Here is a 15858-nt window from a genome sequence, read left to right on the forward strand (position 1 = left end):
AGTGTGTCTGTCTGTCAGTGTGTGTCTGTCTGTCTGTCAGTGTGTATGTGTGCCTGCCTGTCAGTGTGTGTGTGTGTACCTGTCTGTCAGTGTGTATGTGTGTCTGTCTGTCAGTGTGTATGTGTGTCTGTCCGTCAGTGTGTGTGTGTGTGTGTGTATATGTCTGTCAGTGTGTGTGTCTGTCTGTGTTTGTGTGTGTGTATGTCTGTCAGTGTTTGTGTGTATATGTCTGTCTGTCAGTGTGTGTGTGTGTATATGTCTGTCAGTGTGTGTGTATATCTGTGTCAGTGTGTGTGTGTGTGTGTATATGTCTCAGTGTGTGTGTGTATATGTCTGTCTGTCAGTGTGTGTGTGTGTGTATGTCTGTCTGTATCATTGTGTATGTATGTCTCTATATGCCTCTCTGTTTCTTTATGTCTGTGTCTGTATTTCTGTGTGTGCCTGTGTCTGTATGAATGTATGTCTGTGTTTGCACGACAATGTACCTGTATGTGTAGATTGTATGACTGTGTTTGTTTTATTGTGTGCCTTTTATGACTGTGTGTCTGTATATCTTTGTGACTGTGTGCCTGAATAATTATGTCTGTGTGCTTGTATGGTTGTGTGTCTGTATGTTTGTGTATTTGTGCATGTATGTATTTTTGCCTGTATCCATGTCTATGTGGGAAAAAAAAGAGAGATAGATAGGGGCTGAGGGGAAGAAAGAGACAGAAATGGGCTGTCGGGGAAGTAAGAAATACATAAGAGGGGTTGTAGGAGACACACTAAAGGGCACAAAGGGGCCAAAGGGGTAAGACATTGAAGAGGTTGGATATGCAACACTAATGGGGGCTAAGAAATTCAAAAGGGGGCTACGAGACACAGAGGTGAAGATGCATTGTTTATTTTTTGGGGAGAGGCGTGGGGTGGGGCGTCAAAATGCATCTTCGCCTGTGTAGTCAAAAATCCTAGCACCGGCCCTGGGGGCAACCACTTTCCCTGCTCAGCTATAACAACCATCAAACTGCCCTCGATATCAATTGCACTTAGCATGACTGAAATTATTATAGGCAAAATAGAGAACGTTTGTTAAAACACTGAGCAATTACACACCTAGCTCATATTCCCCCTGCAAACAACATCAGCACAAAAGCGAAATGTACAGGTTCTTTCCCACAGCTACACAAAAGGCAGCATCGGAGGGCAGGTAATAATAATACAAATTCTTATATAGTTCTCCTACAGCAAAAAAGCGTTCCACATCAATAAATCGTAAGAAAAGAACAAACACACAGAGCTATAGTGGAAAACATAACATTGATTTTTGTTAACTATTTTTTTTGTTTTTAATATACTTGTATTAAGAAAAAGAACAAATCAACAAATTTATGTTTTTAATATATTCTTATTTTAATATTTGAAATCTGTTCATAACAATCCCTAAGGCTTCTAACAGCCCATTGATACTGTAGACGCTAGTGAATGACATTACCCAACATGTTCAGCCAGTGTTACCCCTCTTCCCCCATCCTCCTGAAAGGATAAACAAGGCATGTAAGTCGATCTATGAACACACAATACACCTGTGGGTGAGTCAGTAAATGGGCTTTCTGAGTTGTGTTTCTAAACTAATAAAAGATTCCATGGATCTATAAATTATTTAACACAATCTGTGGTTTCTATTGATGAATAGTTCTGAAACCCTTGAAATTCCCATGACTGGGACTTTATTTTCGCTAAACACATTTCCTGCGGTCATATCTTTATGCTTGCAATTCCTCCATGTGCTATTGTTTAAACTGCAATCCAAAAGCTTGAGCTGGTAAACTAGAAAGAAACTCCCATCTGCTACCGTTAGATATAAAGTGGCATTACCCCACATCAGGCTCAGGTTGACAACAGAAAAAAACAACAACAACAAAACAAAAAAAAAAAGTCAAAACAAAAAAAAAGCTGCTTCTTAATACCATGGTATGGACCAAAAAAAAAAAAACTTTCTCAAGGCCTATTTTTCCTCTTAACACCAACATTTGCCCGTCTGTTTTATACAGGATGCTGTCTCACAATATAGTGGGATTATCCATGGTTACAAGAACAAAGAAGACAAACCCAATTAAATCTAAAAATAATTACTTACATCCATCCCACTCTAGGTTAATAACGCAGTGGGAAACATTCCATAGCTTTTTTGTTTACACCAACTCTTTGCATTTATTAACATCTCAAGTATTTGGAGATTACTTAAATCAATCCTGTACTGCGATATAATGATTGTAGACTTTAGTGATTGTGTACTACATTCAACATGCCGTTTATGATGTAAGCTATTCTGGTGTGACTGATCCAATGCAGTAGTATAGAGTTAAATATCTGTTGGAGTTAAGTTTAAGATGATGAAAACTTTATATTTCAGTACTACTGATATATGGTATCAATTCCACCTGAATGGACCGTTTAATGTCTATGGATTACCCAGTAAATTCCATGTAATCTAACAGCAATTTCAAGCTCTTTTCTTTTACTATACTTTCGCTTAGATGTCAGTGTTCCGTTTAATACCAGATAGATGGCACACAGGGTTAATGGAGATCTGCATGTTGTCACTTTGAATATCTCTTCTTTATAACATTTTCACATAAAACTTTTGAAGCCTTTTTGCCTCTCCCTGTCCCTCTGCCCCGTTCTTGCTGCAGGGAAGGCCAATGACAGGGTTGCAGCGAGAGGTGCTTTTGTAGCGGTGACATAATAGGTTAAAGTTGCTTTTCCAATTTTCCTTTAAAAGTTGCGAACTTCCAGTTTAATTTTGATTTGAAATGACTTGTATTGTGTGAAATGTTACAAGGCTTGTGATGTCCTTGAAGGATTAATAGCTTTGGAACATCCACAGAGCCATTTCAAACCAATGGCTGCGAATCTTTCTATCCACTGTAAATGCGATACATTTTGGAGGCCTATCCATTCTCATTACACATTATCTAACTCTGGCAGACATCAATCTTTTAATCCTTCACTTGGCCTCTCTCTTTTTCACTATTTCCAAGGGTAAAAAAATATGATCACATTTTATGAAACCTAATACTTACTCACATAGTTCTCTGGAGAATATAAACGCACACTTTTGAGAGTATGTGGTTATTTTGATACCATCCTGCGAGGTGATCGGGTACAAAACCAAAACAGATTTGCAATTTGAAAATAATATATTGTGTGATGATGTCCAGCTTTTTTAGGGTGGAGGATTGGATTGTTTTTAACTAACATGCCAGGGGGTGCAGTCCAATAAAATACATATATACAGTCATGGGAAAAAGAATTCTATAGTTCTCAGGACATAATAACAATCATCTGTTCCTTAGCAGGTCTTAAAGATAGGTAAATACAAACTCAGACGAACAACAACACATGACATATTACACCATGGAATGATTTATTTAACAAAAATAAAGCAAAGTGAGTCTCTGTGTGTTTATCTATATGACTCATAGAAGTAAAATTTTCCTAATCTTGATCTAAACCAAACGTGTTCATGCACTTATCATATTCTGCATTGATTACTGCAACCCACCTCTTATTGGCCTCTCCAATAACCACTGGCCAACCAACATCTGTGATGAATCCCCACCACTCCTCTCACACCTCACCCATCTGCCAATCCTTACATTGGCATCTCAAACCCTTCAGTTCTTATTCTCATTTACAGGACTTCTCACGAGCAGCACCATTCTTTCTGAATGTCCTTCTTTAACTTTTAATTTTCTCTAGTCTCCAAGACTTTAAAATGTCTCCCGAAACGTATCTCTTTAATGAAATGTATCATGTTCCTAAATAATTTCTCTTTTTACTCTTTACACCTGTATTCCTTCTCCAATGCTTCCACACTATGTTTCACTCTTTTATTTTTCAAAGTGGGTGGTATGCTACACTAGACACAGGTGTTATACATGTTAGTCTCTCAACACCAGAATATACTTTGCTATTTCTCCTGGTTTCGTTTAACCCAATTCCTCTTGGATCAAGATCATAAAGCAATTTGAATAGAGACCTTCTCACTTCCTGACTCTGTAACATTATTTGTCAATTATTTACGGTTACATTTCCCCAGTTACTGCTGTAAAGCACTGTGGACTATGCTGACGCTATATAAATTTTGCCTACAGGGCCCAAAATAATAGCCTGGCTAATTATAAAAACTAAGGAAGCCTTCCGAACGAGAATCCCAGAATTTCTGTAGTTACGTAAATTCTATTATTCCAGCAAATTTAACTTAGTGTGTAATTAAGACAAATGTAAAAGTAGACACTTTTCTTTACTCATCTGGAATATGGCCTAGTGGGAAAGCGATATGGTAATTTTCTGGGGTTAAAAACAGACTTATCACACCAGGAAATAGCTCAAATCCACTTGTGCTGAACTTGGAAAAGCTTCAAGCTGCTTTGTGGTTAGAGAATCGGCCAAGCACAAAGATACAAGAGAACCAGAATGCATTGATACCGATCCAAGTTCAAAAGAGAAGACTCATTTATTACCCATTAAACCCCAGAGATGTTCACAGCTTAATGAACAGAACGTTTACACATTGATAAACAGCAGCAGAGTTAACAGTAACATGTTTAATTATTCTACAAATCAATAGATCTAAAAATTTAAAAAATATTTTAATATCTTTAAATCAGAGCTGTATCTTAATAATAACAAATAGAAATATAACTACTTACCATCAAATTCTGCTGGGCCAACCCCTACAATAATAATAGACAGTGGTAACGATGAAGCCTATAAATAAACAAACAAACAAATATGTTATAATTCATATACGGAGTGAATCAAATTCCTACTTTATAGCTCTCTGAAAATAAACGATTATTTAAGATCAGATCAGAGGAATCCAGCAGGAAGGATGTAATTTGTATCAATGTAGCCCATTAGCATAGACTTTAAAATGTACTATGATTGTTTTAATTGCTGTCATTTTATGATCATCTCAGTGCAGTGAAGGTACAGTGGATACGTTTATGTGTTCACATGGAACCAAATAAAATACAGCTCTCAATATTAAACCTAGGACAAGAAAAGGGCAGATGGAGAGTCAGAGTCAATGCACATCACATGTAATGTACAGTGAGAGGTGAACCCGAAAGGGATGTATCAGATGGCATATATGTTCATCAGTATTACATGCAAATCAGCCACATAGATAGACAACCAAGACCGCTGATGCAGTGAAATGCTCCTGCACTGCTGTAAGTGAATGTGGCCAAGTATCTTCATGGAGCCCCAGGCCCTGTCTATGCTGATTGAGAACTTCTCTCTGGTCCTGAAACAGATCACCATGGAACCAATGTTATCAGGCAAATTGTGACATTCTTACAAGATCCAGGTCTGTTGGAATGTGAAGATTTTGATTAATTTGTTGCTAAATCCATGGCACAATACTACCTGTTATTCCGGAGAGATACTTTCAAGAGTCCAGACTTCTTGACTCTGACAGCAGAACTCTAGCACTTTGGACAGAATATTATGCAGCCAATGTGAATAGGACACGTGGGTTAAACAGTGAAATCAGCTATCAAATGGATGTGAGCATTTTCTTGTGCGCTGCTTGTGAATGTGAACGTACTCTAATCAGTAGAGTTATTTACTAAACTGGGAATTGTCATGTAGGGACCAAGGAGTTTCAAAATTTGCAAAAAAATAGAAAATAAACTGCAAGGATTTTCCAAATAGGTTATTCCAGTGCATCTCTTTGGCCTGAATTTTCAGGAACTGAGACCGGTTCGAAAGCTGCTTTACTTAAAATCCCAACAGTTCAAGATTACCAATATCCCAATTTGAATATATTCCAATCTGGAATCCTGATCTATGAGTTTATTAACCCACGGCACTAGAACATCCAGGACTATTGATTAATCTTAATTAAAAGTGAATTTCAGCATTCGTAGGTGGCACCATTTAAGAACTGAATGGTATTTGGGAGGAAATACTATTAGTGGTACTGGGCTGAAACAGTATCCTTCTAGTGCTACAAAAAGTTTGAGAACAGAGCCCTAGAAGCTTTGCTTGAGGAAAGTCAGATTAAAACATATATTGGCCAGTGAAGCAAATCAAAATTGTATTCATCAGTACCTTTAAAATGGCTTATTGCTCCTTACAAATTTCCTGGAAAACAGGGCATTATATGCCTTCCTTTTTATTATTAGAACTATGCCTATTAGATATGGGCCAAAGGGTGAGGTTTATGGATTGCACTTAATGAAAGGGTGTATTTTAGTCAACTAGTTAGTAATGTTTCAGTGGCTGCATCTTTGAAGATCAGGTGGTTTCCGTTTAAGTAGTCAATACTCCTTGCAAGGAAGCCTTAATTCTGTGTCCAGCTTTAATTCTGTTAAAAAGGAAAGATTACATTAGCATGAAGAAAATGCTTTGGGCCATAATTACAAAATGTAGACTTCAAACAGTCCATTGAAGAGTGATCTTTTTTTAAAAGTTGATGTCCAGATATGTGCTTTTTAAAAAAACGTATAAAACCTCATGTATATAAAACCCTGCTATATAGTTAACCTCTAAACAGAGAGCTGCTGTGATCTGGCCTGCATCTTCCACTAACACAATGTTGGACTGACTTGTAATTGACTTTGTATACCCCCAAAGTCTGACAGTAGGAAGGCCCAAAATGGGCAAGGATCACCTTTTACACCACATTAACCACAAATCCTATATTGGCCAGGAATGACCTCCAATTCCAAAACAATTGATCACTTGGATCTTTGCACCTCATTTTGCCCCAGGTACACAAAGGGCTGTCAGAACACCCTTTGGACATTGATTTGCAATATACTTGGTGTAGCGGATGTCATTGGGCTGTCTTCAGAATTATGTATATTCGCATGTTTTCGGTTTAATTTTGCCCTGTGTATGTCAAGTGTATGCAGCATTCGTCTGATTGTTCGGTAAAATCACTCCAGTTATTATGCGAGTGAACCTACCGAACAATCAGACCACCCCAGGAGTAACTGTGCCTCCAATTACCGTTCGCAACAATGTTATGTATTTATGTATTTTGTCCTCTGTATGTATTTTGTCCTCTGGGTGGCCGCCATTCGGGAGACGAACACGTGGCGGCGGCCATCTTAAACTCCCGAACAGCAGTGTTTTGCCGTCAAGTGCCCAAATCGTACACTCGGTTAGGCAAACAACGCTGAGACCTCCACATTGCAGCTAATTTGTGTAAAAAGAACCCCACGAACAAGGGGATTTACCCGAATCCTCCCCAGCTCTCATAACCCAAGCCATTCGTGTGTTTCATTCCCTTTTCTGTGACCGACCGCAGGGCCAAAATGTATGGAACCCTTTGCGGCTGTTAACCCCAGCGCGGTCGGTCTTTTTAGTACCTCCAGGAATTTCCTGAACCCCTGGTGCGAGGTTGAGATGGGGGGAATAGGAGGGGAGGAATAAAGGGTTTGGCTGGGGGAGGTGGGGAATTGCCCCGGTCTTAGTCGTGCCGGGTGTATCGGGGGGTGGTTATCCGCTCCGCGAAAAAGTTTTCGTGCACGGAGGGGACAATCATTCGCCGAGCACCCTGGTACCAATCCGAATAGTAGGTTATCCAATTACATATACTTCTGTTCCCTGCGATATCTGTCGGTCTGTGTGTCCTTTCTCGTCAAGTCGCATATATTAACAACATTATATATTGCATACATTATATACATGACCATGAATAACCATATAAATGAAATATAAACTTTTCCAAACAACCTGTCCTCTAACACTATCATGCTAATTTTTTTTTTTTAGTTAACATTGTGGTTTAAGCTTCATGGAAGGGCCGGTTTTCCCCGTAGTTCCGGCTGCCCGGCTACCTAAGCTGTCTACAATTTGTGGTTACCCCCCATGTCCGTACATTATCTTGGGTATCACTTGGGTATCACTTGGGGTCACCAGGGTGGGGGTTGAGGAAGGAGAGGGGATGTCGTCCAGTCAGTGTCGGATCTGCAGGAGATCCTACCTTCTCGTCTCATGTCCAGTACGGTGGTGGTGGTGGTGGTGGTGGTGGTGGTGGTGGGGCATATATGGCTGGGTGTGAAAAGGCCTGAAACCCTTATGTTAGTTTTTAACCTTTAGCAGGTATTAGATTACTGTTCCTTTTTTGGGGTACCCGGCTATTTCCTTACCCATACGCTAATGTACAGCATGGGGGGGGGGGTTTAACACTTGCGTGTCTGGTCGTGTTTGCGGTGGTCACTGTAGCCCAATTCGGTTTCTATCAACATAGGTATGTACAACGGGACACAGACCCATTCCCCGTTTTTACTGGTGCTGTCCCTTTTTTTTCAAATGTTAGGTGGTAAAGTCAGTGTTCGTTGTTTTGTGTTTAGTTCTCTTTTTGTGTCTTGTCTTGGGATAGTCACTCGCTTGTCTTCTTGTTCCGTCGTCTTTGGTTCAGCGTCTTGTCTATGGTTTGTGTTTTGATGTTTTTGTTGTTTTTTCCTGTTTTTTCATTTGTTTTATCCTGTTATTTCCCTCTCTTTTTTCTTTGTTTTTCTTTATTTTATTTTTTTTCCGTCTTCTTTTTGTTTTCTTTTCTCTTTGTTTCCCTTTTTTTCGTTTTTGTTGTTGTTGGTTATCGTTTTGTGTTTATCGTGGACTTGTATTCCAGGTGTTTAGTTCTGTTTGGGTTGGGTCTTGGTAGTTTGTTTCTGTCCGTTATATACTGTTAGTCTGCTGGGGGGAAGGTCCTTTCAGGCCCTTCAAGGAGCGCCGCCGTCTTGTGCTGCTTCCTCTCTGGGCAATTGACCCAGTGACTGGGTGCCTCTGTGGGGGAGTCGGAAATCTTCCGGGACTTCTATGCCTAAGCCGTGTAGGAAGGCCTTGGGGTCTGCTGTGGGCAGGAGTACGGCCGGCCTCGGTCCATTGAATACCAGCATTTTGAAGGGGTGTCCCCATGCAAAATTTAGGCCTTTGGCTCTGAATAGGTCGGCTATGGGCTTCCATTCTCTTCTTCTGGCCAACGTGGCAGGCGCTATGTCTTGATACAAGTGAATTGTGGAGCCTTCAAATGAGTAAGTGTGGTGGCGTGCGCTTTTTATGATGTCTTCTTTGGTGGAAAAAAAGTGCCACCGCATGATTACATCCCGTGGTGGGCCGTCCGGAGGGCCTCTTGCTCTCAGTGCTCTGTGTGCCCTATCTATGGTCCACCGGTGTTCTGGTATTGCAGGTAATTGCTCTTTAAACAAACTTAGGAGCACCCTCTGGATGTCTGAATCTTTTATTCTTTCCGTCAGGCCTTTTATCCTCAGATTGTTTCTGCGAGACCTATTGGAGGCATCTTCTATTTCTGCTTCTAATTCAGCCACTTTTGTAATGAGGTGGTTGATAGTGGAGGCTGCTTCATTGTGTGCCACCACCACGTGATCCATCCTCCATTCCAAGGCCTCTGTGTGCTGGCCCACTGTCTGTATCTCTGCCTTAACTTCTCTTGCGGATCTCTCTATCTCCCCCGCCAGGTAATGTCTCACCTCTGCGAGAGATTGTAGTATTTCCGCATTATTTGCCTGTTGCGGTAGGCGACTGTGATCTCTGGAGCTCGGGGTGTCCAGGGAGCCTGCGCTCATGTGGCCGCCGCCATCTTTAGCCGCGACGGATGGGGTACCTTCCCTCGGCTTCTTGACGGATTTTTTGTTTGCTGCCATTGCCTGACCCTTCCCTCTGGTAGTGAGAGGACTTTAGGAGTGGTGGCAGGGTTGAGTAGCTGTTTGTGTGGCGTTTCGGATCGTGCAGGGCGCAGAGCTCTCTGTCTAAGCAGCCATAACTCTCGGCGGTCAAGCCACGCCCCCGCCTTATGGATTTTTAATACTTGTTCCTGAGCCTCACTGGGATCTTGAGTGGAGATAACCTGTGGAATATCAGCTCTCCGCTACACTTGTACAGCCCGTATAACAGTATAAATTTGCTGCCTACCTAAATTTGTTATGAAATAGATTTACAGGGATACCTCTCTAATATGGTGCATTAGGTCCCAGACCACCTCTGTAAAGCAAGTATCATCATAATAAAGTGAATCCAATGCATTTCTTTTCATGTGTTGTACATGTAGAAGTATTAAAACATGTTTGCACTATCGTACATTATATGTATATTAAGTGTGCAAAAGCCCTACACCCCCTAAAAATGTAAAGCATGTAAAAATAGTAAATAAAACAAATGTTACCACTGTATGTATGAAGTTCAGCGGTGTTCGCGAGGTTGAGTGTCCAATTTTAGTTGCATGCACTCAATGACCAAACACCGCTGCCTGCAATTGTGTGAACAAGATGGCCGCCACCACGTGTTCATGCATATGAATGATGGCCACTCAGCGGAACACATAGAACACTGAGGTGTGAATCGTTAAAAGGCGTCAATAGGGCTTAACAAGCATCCGGGTGGTCCTTAGTTTGTTCGGTTCCTGAACCATACAGGGAAATCCCACAAACCAAGTCTTTTAGCATGTCTTTTACATGGCCCATAGTCCTTGGGCAGGAGGATAGCCAGCAGGCTCCTCCAGGAGCTCATGGCAGAGGCATCTTTGCCACAGTGGCCACACAAAATATTGACACTTTGGGTCTAATTTGGACATTTCCCCTTAGGGGTGTTCTCACTTTTGTTGCCAACGGTTTAGAAATTAATGGCTGCGTGTTGAGTTATTTTAAGGGGGACAGCAAATTTATACTGTTATACGGGCTGTACACTTACTACTTTACATTGAAGCAGAGTGTCATTTCTTCAGTGTTGTCACATGAAAATATATAATAAAATATTTACAAAAATGTGAGGGGTGTACTCACTTTTGTGAGATACTGTATATTTATGTATAGAACGTTATGAGTTTATAATAGTATATAAACCCAAAATGGCTCAACATGTTTAAAGGGGTCATTAATAATAATAACAACAAAGTATTTAACCAGGAAAGGTACATTCAGATCACTCTGGTTTTCAAGTACGTCCTGGGGATGTTATCTTAGCCCAACATACAGGGGTTGTTACTATTACCCAATTTTATGGTACTCATTTTATCTACCCCGGAAGGATGAAGTGCTAAGTCAACCCTGCTGGGATTTAAACCTGTGACCCAAGGGTTGAACAGATTCTACTGATGATGTATTAGCCCACTGAGCTATCTCACCATCCTAATATCTGTGCTTCCCCGGCTGTTGTTACTCCTCCAATGTTGGGAGTTGCTCAGACCCATTCTGTAATTACTCTTGTTCTGACTGAGCTCAGGAGTTAGGATCATTTATGATAAAGTCTCTCTCTTGCTACGGGATTATATTAACCCTCCTCGCTTTAATTGGAATTAATGTCAAGCCTTCATTAAGTCAGATTTCCATCAGCGAAGAGAAAGCCATGTCTCATTTCCTAGCTCAGTGGGAGGAACGTACGGCATACATTCAATTTTCCACACTAATTATCAGTATTCCCAGCCCAAGGGATATTGGTTTGTATGTATCTCTTCTCCATTCCCAGGACCAGCAATCCTACCTTTCTTACTTAAAGGAACACTTTAGTGTTAAAAATACAAAGAGGTGTTCATAACACTAAAGTGTCCCTCTACCCCCTATAGTCTCCCCCCATCCATGAAAGGGTTAAAAACCTCTTTCAGTTACTTAATTGATTACAGCACTGAGGTTGCTCACTTCAGGATTGCTTGTCTCATTCGCCAACATCAGCTGATGGGGAGACCTAATGTGCCTGCGTGGTGCACGTGACAAGCACATTAGGCTTTCCCATAGAGGTTTTGCTTAATGCTGGCTGTCTTCTTGCAAACCGTAAGGATGTCCAGCGTTGTTTTACAGAACCAAACTTTGTGAAACTGCATTAAGCGCTACTAATGGCTCTCTAGTAGACAGAGACTAGAAGCAGTCCTAGCACTGCAATATAAACATTGCAGTTTCTCTAAACCTTTTTTATATTGCAGGGCTAAGGGGGACAGGGACACCTAATGAAATGAAGCAGTCTGGGTGCCAAATGTTTAATGCTCTGCTGAATGCAGCGTGTGTGCAATTAACTACTTTTCACCCCTTGGCCCAAGAAAGGCTTAGAAGTCTTTTTGGTCTGAAGGGAGTATGATTTTTTTCTTGAGTTGGATTTTTTTTTTGTAATTTTTTTTTTTTAAACAATGCTTGATTATTTAATGACGCAAGAAAAGCATATGCAGAGAGTATATTACATAAAGCAACAAAAGCAAAACCAGGGTGCTTATGCTAGGCTAAAGAGACACTCCCCGATAGTGTCAAAATTAAAGTATCAATAAGTAAAAGGATGCACACTAAGTACAAATACTTATTGTCGTAAATAATCTTTATTGCTCAGAAAACTCTATATAAATGCAATAAACACAACAAACATAGTAAAAAACAAGTGACAAAGGCTTCAGACAAAAAAGCAACTACCAATAACTTACAGCAAGCCTTAGCTCCAAGACCCTCCAACATTTCAGCACCAGAACCGTGCTTTTCTTAAGGGATAGCAGGTGTAATGAATTATTACTATAAAATTAAATTACATCACTAGGTATTCATCCACTTATAAAAATGTGATTAATGGAATTTACTGTTTAGACAGGAAAAGTTGTGCCGAGCCAAATTACTGTCCTGACAGGAGGGTTTGTGCTGAGCAGCAATCATGCAAATAGGAACCTGGTAATTGCCTTTGGGGTCAAAGGCCGGTTACAACCAATCAGATCCACAGGCAGGGTATTTAGGCCCAGTTCTCCTCTTGCTCAGTGCCCTGTCGTGGTTTCCCTTGTGGTTGTCTGAGAGCGGGTTATTGATTCTGGTATTTTGACTTTGGCAAGTTTTTGACTTCCCTGTTTCCTGGCATCCCTGACCCCTGGCTTTTTCCTTATCGTTGTGTCTCTTTCTGTATCCCTTGACCTCGTCTATTCTTGACTATTCTTTGGTACGTTAGTCCGGCCATTCTAAGGTCCGGTATACGTTACCTATCAGTCCTCTGTATTACACAATTCTACGTGTTGGATCATTCTGTAATCCTGACAGGATTATCCCCACGATACCTTACTTTGTTATGCCCCCTACATAGCATTGTCTGTCCCTGGCACTAGGCACATGGCTGGTAATACTCTACGTATAACGCGCCTACCAACATCATGTGGAACTTAGCTGCCTCGGACAACATGGATGGGTTAACGATTCTTTGCAAAACAGAATGCATGTAAACCTCAGTGATCCATACGACAAACTTCACCTTCATCATAGTTCTCATGAAAAATTAGAATCTAATGAATTAGGATTAAACAGCACTCACAGTGAACACTGTTAAAATACATTGTTTGAAGAAATAGACTTAGCTGTGACTATCGCAGCAAAAAAAAACAACAACCCAGAAATAAATGACCGAAAACATTATCATTTAGAATGTGACTGTCACCTACCAATAACTAGTGTAATCAATACAGCATAATAATGTGTCTGTACGTCATGGTAATTAAGACCAGTCAGCATATCGTCGAGAAATTTCACTGCTGCCAATATTATTGTTTATTAAAAACAAAACTCCCAGATTGATAATTGACAGGTAAAATGAGACAATTATTAAGTCCATCTTCCACTAAAGTGAGCATGGCTAACTCTCGCAGCAATTAAGCTAACATAGCAATTAAACTTGACAGGGAGAGGCGGCATACCTGGAAACATTACTGATTTAATGGCCAGGAGGTGTAAAACTTGTTTATTTCTTTAACAAACTATGGTGCATAGGTTAAAGTGCAAGGAGGTCCACCGTCACTACATCCATGAACATAATTGCTTATAATTGCAGTGATTTGTTGCAGCCCCATCCCCCTCAATTAGTGTCATTCTTGCCAGAAAAGTTAGCTTAGGCTATTCCTTGATCATCCAAATAATAGTGATGGTAGAGAAATTCTATACAATTCCTCCCCTATGCTCACAGATTTCTTTGAAGGAACTGAAGGAACGGCTGCACATTGAATCTATATAACTAAGTAGACAGCGGAAACAGTGCAGCTGCTATTAGCTAGGACAACAGATCCAGTGGCGTCAATAATGGGGGGTTGAGGGGCTTGTGTCTGAATGTGGGGCTCTATAGGCCCAGGTATTTTCTGCAGCTGGGGGCCTTTATGGGCCGCTGGGGAGATCAACAATCTCTCTCAATGCAACATCACACCCACTGTAGGCAGGAAGTGAGAGCCCGGTTAGTCTGAAAGTCTGAGCACGTTGCAGACCTGGTAATGGCTCCTGTGAGTAGTTCAGAGCATCTCGTGGGTTACATGAGTTCTATAACTGGCAGCTGGAAGAGACACCAGAGGCTTTCCACACTGGACCACCAGGGATAGGAGTCCCCCCTCCCTCCCAGAGGGAAAAATAAACTATATATATATATATATTAATTATAAATTTTTCACATCAATGTTTAGATAAATAAATACTGTGTGGATAACAAGACAATGTAGCAGTAGCATTTACAGAGACATGGTAATCAAACATTAACTATTTTATGTAGGACGATTTTACAGCTAGTAAGGAGTAGCCTGTGGAATGGGTATAGCGGACATGGTAATCCTGGCATTTCGGGTAGTTAACACGGTCATGAATACCAGTAGGTACATTATTAGGCTATCAGCTAGGATACCCCTAACCATGGGGGCTGCGGGGACGTGGGGGTAGACCGTAGGTGTGGAGCTATACGCCCATTAGGTAGGGCAAACCCAACTTCAAAGCACTCCGAAACGAAGGAGACACATTCTGCGTAACCTCTAAGGAGGAAATGTGGTGTTTTCTGTTTGAGACAATGGAGACTGAGTAAAACAAAATATAACTGTAATAATATCAACGCAAAGTAAAAACAAAACTTCAAACCGCACTGGAGTATGACAGTCCCTGTGTAAATCAAGCCCCTGGTGTTAGGGTCGAGTTATGAGCAGGGAGGAGAGGGGCAGTGGTCGCTTGGTCTCGTGGGAAGCTGCCCAGTAGACCGCCTGTGTCTGTTGAAGGGACTGGTAGGCCCAAAGCCTGAAGGAGAGCTGACGATTCAGCCAGAGAGGAGATTTTATGTGTTACCACTAAGAGTCTTGGTGACATCCACCGGTAGTCCATGCCGGCAGCTCTCAGTTGGCTGGTGACTGGGTGCAAATATCTTTGCCATTGCAAGGTGGCTGTCATGCCTTAACTATGGTATCCTCTTACTTCCTGGTTCCACGGAGCTTAGCCACACCCCTTTATGACACGGTCTCCCTATTTAATCCGACCGCACCAGCTGATCGACGCTGGATTATTGAACTACGTTCCGTACTCACGAACCGGCTACAACATCGTTGTGAAAGCCCTCTGTTACCGGACCGGACTAGAAGACTTCAAGTTCCCTTCACCTCTCCTCTTCCACGACTAAAGCTGAACTCTCTCCTTTCAGGATAACCGCCTCTGAGGAGATCTCGGGAACCAGTGTTCTATGTGCCGGAAGCTAAGTAAAACCTCTGTGATAAGCGTTGCATTTCAAAGCTGTTATTTCCTGTCTTCAAAGTCCTTCGATAAAACAAAACCGTTACAGCTAACTTCAACTCATACTTTATCTCAGTTAGCTGCATCTGTATCGCTTCAGTTAAAGTCTATGGAACAGCTATTGTAACTTCTTATCACCTAATTCATTAATACTACTAAGAGACTCTTTCTGATTCAGTGTCTGCTAATTACTACCGTTTACTACTTAAAGCTACAGTGTCTGTAATTGTGGACTTCAGTTATCGTTTACTACTTAAGCTACAGTGCCTGTAATTGTGGACTTCAGTTATCGTTTACTACTTAAAGCTACAGTGCCTGTAATTGTGGACTTCAGTTATCGTTTACTACTTAAAGCTACAGTGTC

At 41.1% G+C, this 15858-nt stretch overlaps 1 protein-coding gene across 1 annotated transcript in view; it reads right to left on the reverse strand.

The window, feature by feature from the left end:
* The window catches only part of CPNE9 (copine family member 9), a 367849-nt gene that overhangs the window by 11955 nt on the left and 340036 nt on the right, over positions 1–15858 (reverse strand). The window contains exon 19 of the mRNA XM_063426739.1: positions 4695–4752. Coding sequence (XP_063282809.1) covers positions 4695–4752 — 58 coding nt within the window. The remainder of the gene's footprint in view (positions 1–4694; positions 4753–15858) is intronic.

This window comes from Pelobates fuscus, chromosome 7 (assembly GCF_036172605.1).
Source record: "Pelobates fuscus isolate aPelFus1 chromosome 7, aPelFus1.pri, whole genome shotgun sequence".
Taxonomy (NCBI): Eukaryota; Metazoa; Chordata; class Amphibia; order Anura; family Pelobatidae; genus Pelobates; species Pelobates fuscus.